Genomic DNA, 6039 nt, shown 5'->3' on the forward strand with positions numbered 1-6039 from the left:
ATTTGCTTTTTTTTTGGTATTTATTTGGGTTTTCATGTTTTAATATTTTTTTCTGGTTTTCGGGTACTTCAATTTGTTTGGGTCTTAAATAACCAAACAATCCAGTCCCATTACATATCCAAAAATTATAAGGATTTTACAGACATTTGAATTATGTATCCGAACATATCTGAATCTGAGAAAACCGACCTGAACACATACCCGAAATTTTCAAATACCTAGTTATGGCCACATGTTTAGGATCTGAAGAACTCAGACCCGAAAACCGATCTGTATTCGACACGAATACCCTAACCTAGTTTCTTTCATTATTTTGTATGGGTAAATTTATAAGAGCTATATTTGTTGAGTTGATAAGACTTAAGATTTATTTTGCAGTTTTTTGACTAATTTAATAATATAGATTTGTAAGGTTTTTAATAGTTTTTAAATCTATCTTAAATAGATCTTTTTATCATAAATTATTTTTAGAGAATAATTTAATGTAAAATATATAATTTCTTTCAACAGGTGGTTGCTAAAGTGTTTTTATTAAAGTTGAATTTGTAAATATTTGGAACTATATAATGTAAAATGACATTGTATGATATTATGATATATATTCTTTAAAATAAATTTCAAAGTATATTAATTGGTTCAGAAGTTGATTGCATATAAATTATATTGTTTTGGTTCGTGGATTAGTCAACCAATAATTTATGTATAGTTATCAAATTGATTAGGTTGCCTTCAAATTGTTCTGAATGGTTTAAATATAATTAAATTAATAGAACCCCTTTAATGGCTAGAGTGAAAAAAGGAAACATTAGAACCATAATATATATAAGTCACGTGTTTTTAGGATATATAGAGGTAGACTAAACAAATAATTAATTAAATAAAATGGTCCAAAACAATTTACATAGGTAGATTTATTTAGACTCCTTCTCTTTTAATAGAACAGATTGATATTTATATTTTTTTCCAGACGACTGAAATGTAAGTCGTCCAGGAAAGTCAAACTTCTGAAATAATTCTGTCAAATGCAAAACTAACCTATGACGACTTATATTTCAGTCGTTTAGGTTTTTCAGAGATTTTTTTGTAACCAAACAAAAGCGGACGATTTATATTTCAGTCGTCTTAAAAAACAGATTTAAAAGTCAATTGCAAAAATAAGCTCTGCATTGACCAAACGATTACCAGTTAAATCGTCTTCAGCCAGATAGTAAGTTGTCTGGACGAACAGATCTCGAAAAAATATTGATTTCATAGTTTTAACTAGTGAGATAACTTGTTTAGCACACATATGTTTTCTCCAAGCATCCAGAATCTCAAACAAAGGTGACCCACCAAAAATTTTCAATGGCTTTTTGAACCATAAAAAATTTCAGAATCAAAATCTTGGGTTTTTTAGATGAATATGGAGAGAAATTGAAAGAGATGTTGTTTTTAGTTCATAAAAATTGAGAAAAAAAGAAATGTAAATTGATTTTAGGTGCATTAAGAGCTTCAAATTGGTTGTTCATGGTGGTTGGTGTATTGAAAGCAATGACAATCAAAAATGTTGAGATTGAAAGAGTAAAAATGTTATTTTCAAAAAAATAAAATAATAAGTGATGGTATTTCCGTGAATAATCTAAACTTGTGGAGTGGATAGAGCAAAAAAAATTCAAAAAAAAATAGATGTTAGTTTTGTATTTGACTTAAGTTGTGAGTCAATTTTGCAAAAAACCCTAAAAACCATCAGCAAATTGTCATTTTATACAATGTTGTCGATTTTTTTATCCGTAGATAAGTAGTAAATAGTAAGATGATGGGTAGGTAGGTACCCACGTGAAAACCATACCGTACAGTCGTCAAACATTTGAAGTTCGAGAAGTTTCGAACCCACCCGTTCTCTCTTCTCATTGTTCCGGAACTTTCGAAATTTCTAAGTTGTAGAGTACTATATTATTATCTTTATCTTATTTTAATCAATTTAATATCGTCACTAGTTTTCGCACTCTTCTTATTTAAGCCACCTCGCATCGCTTACGTGGGGATTAGCTTCCTTCCTTTCCCTCTTCTCTACCCAACTGCCATCAACGAACTTAAACGGGCCAGTCGCACCACAAGATTCATTCTCGTCTAAATTTCATCAAACCAACCCAAGTCGTTGATCCAAGATTGTTGTCTGTTTTTCTTTTTAATCTTCAATTTGGGTTTCGAGAACTTGATGAATCCGTTTCAGCTCCAAGAAGGTGATCCACCACCAAAACCAGTCGAAGGATTACACGAGATTGGACCGCCACCGTTTCTAATCAAGACATTCGAGATTGTGGAGGATCCAAACACAGACCACATCGTATCTTGGAACAGAGGAGGTACTAGTTGTTAAGTAAATAGATATATGATAAGGATCTCTTTGTAATTATCTAATAGTATCAATACCCTACATGTATTCCTGTATATATACTTTCACGTATTCAATAATAATACTTATTCAGCCAATTATATATGGTATCAGAGCTTGCAAATACCTAAAATCAAAAGCCGCCGCTTCTCTGTTTTTCAAATTTTTCTTCCCCACCATGTCTGGAAACAGCTCGCCGGCTTCCCACTCTGAGACTATCATTGTCTCTGCAAACCCAACTCTCCTCAATATCAACATGACAAACGTAACCAAACTCACCGGATCCAATTTTCTGATGTGGAGTCGACAGGTTCATGCTTTACTTGATGGTTATGACCTAGCCGGCTACATCGAAGGCTCTGTTGTCGTTCCTCCACCTACGATCACTACTGATGCTGCAGTAACCACGAACCCGGATTACACCCTCTGGAAAAGGCAAGATCGTCTGATATTCAGTGGCTTGCTTGGTGCTATCACAACCACGATCCAACCGATTCTGTCCACGGCATCGACTGCTTCTGAGATCTGGACAATCCTTACAAGTACCTATGCTAAACCAAGCCGTGCTCACTTCAAACAGATCCGCCAGCAGATTCAGAGTTGGAAGAAAGGTGGGAAATCAATCAACGAGTTCTTTCAAGGTCTTACCACCCGATTTGATGAACTCGCTCTACTTGGCAAAGCTATGGATCATGAAGATCAAATCGAGGCTATTCTTGATGGACTTCCCGAGGAGTACAAGACCATTGCTGATCAGATAGATGGCCGTGAGACTCCTCCTTCCTTGCCAGAGATTCATGAGAAACTTCTTAATCAAGAAGCCAAATTGCAGGTTGCTACACCTCCGCCAAGCAGCACTCCTGTCTCTGCCAACTTCACCAACTATCGTGGCTCTTCAAGCAACAACCGTTCCGGTCCTCAACGACGTGGAGGTTACCGCGGGAACCAAACATGGCAGCAGCAACAAATGATCCCTTCTTCTCAGCCGAACAACAACAGCAACAACACTGGCTCGCGTGGGTACCACGGAAAGTGCCAAATTTGCAGTGTCTTTGGTCATAGTGCGCGCCGTTGTCCCCAGCTCCATGGAAGCAGTGCTCTCTCCTCCACTCCGTCCTCAAATGGGACTAATCCTCTCTCCTGGCAGCCTCGCGCAAACGTTGCACACACTGCACTCTATAACCCGAATGCTTGGCTTCTAGACAGTGGTGCCACACACCATCTAACCTCGGACCTGAACAACTTAGCTCTACACCAGCCGTATGCAGGAGGTGATGAAGTAGCTATTGCAGACGGTACAGGTCTGAAAATTACTCATATCGGTTCTTCCTCTATACCTACAGGCTCTAAAACACTTGCTCTCAAAGATATTCTCTGTGTTCCTAGTGTTAATAAGAACTTGATATCTGTATATCGCCTCTGCAATGCTAATCAAGTCTCTGTGGAATTCTTTCCTGCTTCTTTTCAGGTGAAGGATCTCAGCTCGGGGGTCCGGTTGCTCCAAGGCCGCACGAAGGGGGTCCTGTATATATACTTTCACGTATTCAATAATAATACTTATTCCTAGTTTTGTCGTTTGGGATTTGCATTCTTTCTCAACGTTTCTTCTCCCTCGACACTTCAAACACAGCAATTTCTCAAGTTTCATCAGACAGCTTAACACTTATGTACGTCCTTTCTCTCTGTTCTTTCTTTTGTGTATGTTGTCTGACCCAAGAAGAAAAAGAAAAACAGAGCAATGCTCTGTTTTTTTCTTTTACCATCCCAAATCTTTTCCCCCTTCATCTTATTATAGTTACTGGAAAAATAAGTGGAGTATTCTGGATTCAACGTTTACTTGGTAATGAAATCCGTATTGAATTCAGTTTCTCTTTTTTGTTTGTTATTTCTAGAAACATCGAAAATGAAGATTCTGTAGAGTAGAAGAAGGTTCTTTAGCAAGTTCTAGAATCTTGTTTCGTGTCAACTTGTCTTCTAAAACAATTAGTAAGTTCTAGAATCTTGATTCGTGGCAACTTGGCTTCTAAAATAATCTCAAGAAATAGTAATCAATCTTATCACAATACTCTTTGTTTATTCACTAGCCTGCCCACTTGTTCCATTCTTTATATTATCTTCCAAAAATAAAAAATATCGCTCGCCAATAATTGTTGTTGTTTAATCACATATATTCATGTGGACTTTTGAAACCTTGCAACAACTCTATTGGAAGGTTTTTTATAAGAGGTTTTCTCATGCCATTGAGTTCTCATATGATTTGTTTTAGAAATTTTTATGTAAAACTCATAAAATATGTGTTTTAGATATGATTTTGATATTATTTAAAAAAATATATTATCTTAGTATTTAGTTTCAAAGGTTAACATAAAAAATATTATCAGGGTTTCAGAAAAATAGAAGCAGAAAGGTGGGAATTTGCAAACGATGGGTTCTTGTTAGGACAGAGACAGTTATTGAAGTTCATCAAGAGACGAGCTTCCTTCGGTTCATCGTCTCCATCGATCAATGATCCTTGTACCGAACTTCGTAGGGAGAAGCAGTTGTTAATGATGGAGCTGGTGTGTCTGAGACAACAGCAACAAACCACGAGGAGATACATCAAAGCTATGGAACAGAGGATTGAAGCAGCAGAGAGGAAACAGAGACAGATGATGTCTTTCTTGGCTAGAGCGATGCAGAGCCCTTCGTTTCTGCATCAGCTGCTGAAGCAGAGAGATATGAGACTCAAGGAGATTGAGGATGAGGCGGCAGAGAGAGAAAGATGTTCTTCGATGTCGGAACTTGAAACTCTTGCTTTGGAGATGCAAGGCTATGGGAAACAGAAGAATGTGAAGGAAGAAGAGGATATGGTGGTCGAGAGAGAACTGGATGATGGTTTCTGGGAAGAGTTGCTTAGTAATGAGAGTTTGGCTTCGACTTCTAGCTATTAGATGGATATCCTTTGGTTTTTAGTTGTGCCCATAAGCTTTTTTATTTTATTTTTTATCAAGTACTCTGAAGCTTTTATTATCTTCCAAATATGTCTTGCCAGTTTTCAATTAGTAATAGTGTATAATTACAGAACGTTATAATTCTTTCATGTATGCCAAATGCCAATAGCTATATGTGAAATATACTTTTCCTTTAATGCGGTTGCCCTTTGTACAAGCAAGAACCAAAAATCCGAAAGGGTGGGAAATCACATAGACAGTTTGACTTGTTCAGGTTTCCTCCTTTAAAATGTCAGTCACTGGCTCTCTTTCAAAACTAAGAGTTACATGCAATCAGTGGGTTTGGGCTAGTGGTGTGTGAGGGATAGTCTCGATACAGCGAATCCGCAGTTCGATTCCTGCTGACCGTCAAATCTGCTTTAAATGATAAGAATAGAGTTATTTTCACCCTCAGACAGTTTACGTCTTTTTATTACAAAGAAAGGCAGTTACCGGGGGTGAGGTAGTTTTCTGGTGAAAAGACTTAAAATGCCCCTGACTAATTCCCAACCGGTTTTGTTCCCTCTTTTTCTCTAGTTAGTTTCGACAACTAGTTTAGATATTTTCAAATTTTGAAAAATGGTGGGGCCTGGTTATTAATTAAAATGAGTAAACCAACGTGCGTCTCTTCAACATACCTCTTTTTCTCCAACCACCTCCATTATTTCTCTGTTTTTACCGAAACCCAAGGATTTC

At 36.8% G+C, this 6039-nt stretch overlaps 1 protein-coding gene across 4 annotated transcripts; it reads left to right on the forward strand.

The window, feature by feature from the left end:
* The first annotated feature begins 1835 nt into the window (after positions 1 to 1835).
* Positions 1836 to 5501, forward strand: LOC108848446 (heat stress transcription factor A-7a). 4 transcript variants are annotated; one of them, XR_008942106.1, is made up of 5 exons: positions 1886 to 2345; positions 2489 to 3675; positions 3843 to 4041; positions 4267 to 4360; positions 4756 to 4866. XR_008942106.1 is itself a non-coding variant. In XM_018621810.2 (3 exons), exons 1-3 carry the CDS (start codon positions 2198 to 2200, stop codon positions 5302 to 5304), a joined length of 804 nt encoding a protein of 267 aa, XP_018477312.1. In that variant the 5' UTR covers positions 1995 to 2197; the 3' UTR covers positions 5305 to 5501. The 4 variants fall into 4 exon arrangements, 1 of the variants encoding a protein (XP_018477312.1); XR_008942105.1 differs by lacking the exon at positions 4267 to 4360 and having other exon boundaries at positions 1887 to 2345; positions 4756 to 4895; XM_018621810.2 differs by lacking the exons at positions 2489 to 3675; positions 4267 to 4360 and having other exon boundaries at positions 1995 to 2348; positions 3938 to 4041; positions 4756 to 5501.
* Positions 5502 to 6039: the final 538 nt, after the last annotated feature.

The sequence above is a fragment of the Raphanus sativus genome, unplaced genomic scaffold, assembly GCF_000801105.2.
Source record: "Raphanus sativus cultivar WK10039 unplaced genomic scaffold, ASM80110v3 Scaffold3596, whole genome shotgun sequence".
Classification (NCBI taxonomy): domain Eukaryota; kingdom Viridiplantae; phylum Streptophyta; class Magnoliopsida; order Brassicales; family Brassicaceae; genus Raphanus; species Raphanus sativus.

What these genes read in the sequence shown, in the direction of transcription:
- LOC108848446 (XM_018621810.2), top strand. Translation starts at nt 2,198, where the DNA reads ATGAATCCGTTTCAGCTCCAAGAAGGTGATCCACCACCAAAACCAGTC. An exon ending in ATCTTGGAACAGAGGAGGTA is followed by an intron (nt 2,349 to 3,937) that starts CTAGTTGTTAAG and finishes TAATACTTATTC; the next exon opens with CTAGTTTTGTCGTTTGGGAT. An exon ending in TCAGACAGCTTAACACTTAT is followed by an intron (nt 4,042 to 4,755) that starts GTACGTCCTTTC and finishes AAATATTATCAG; the next exon opens with GGTTTCAGAAAAATAGAAGC.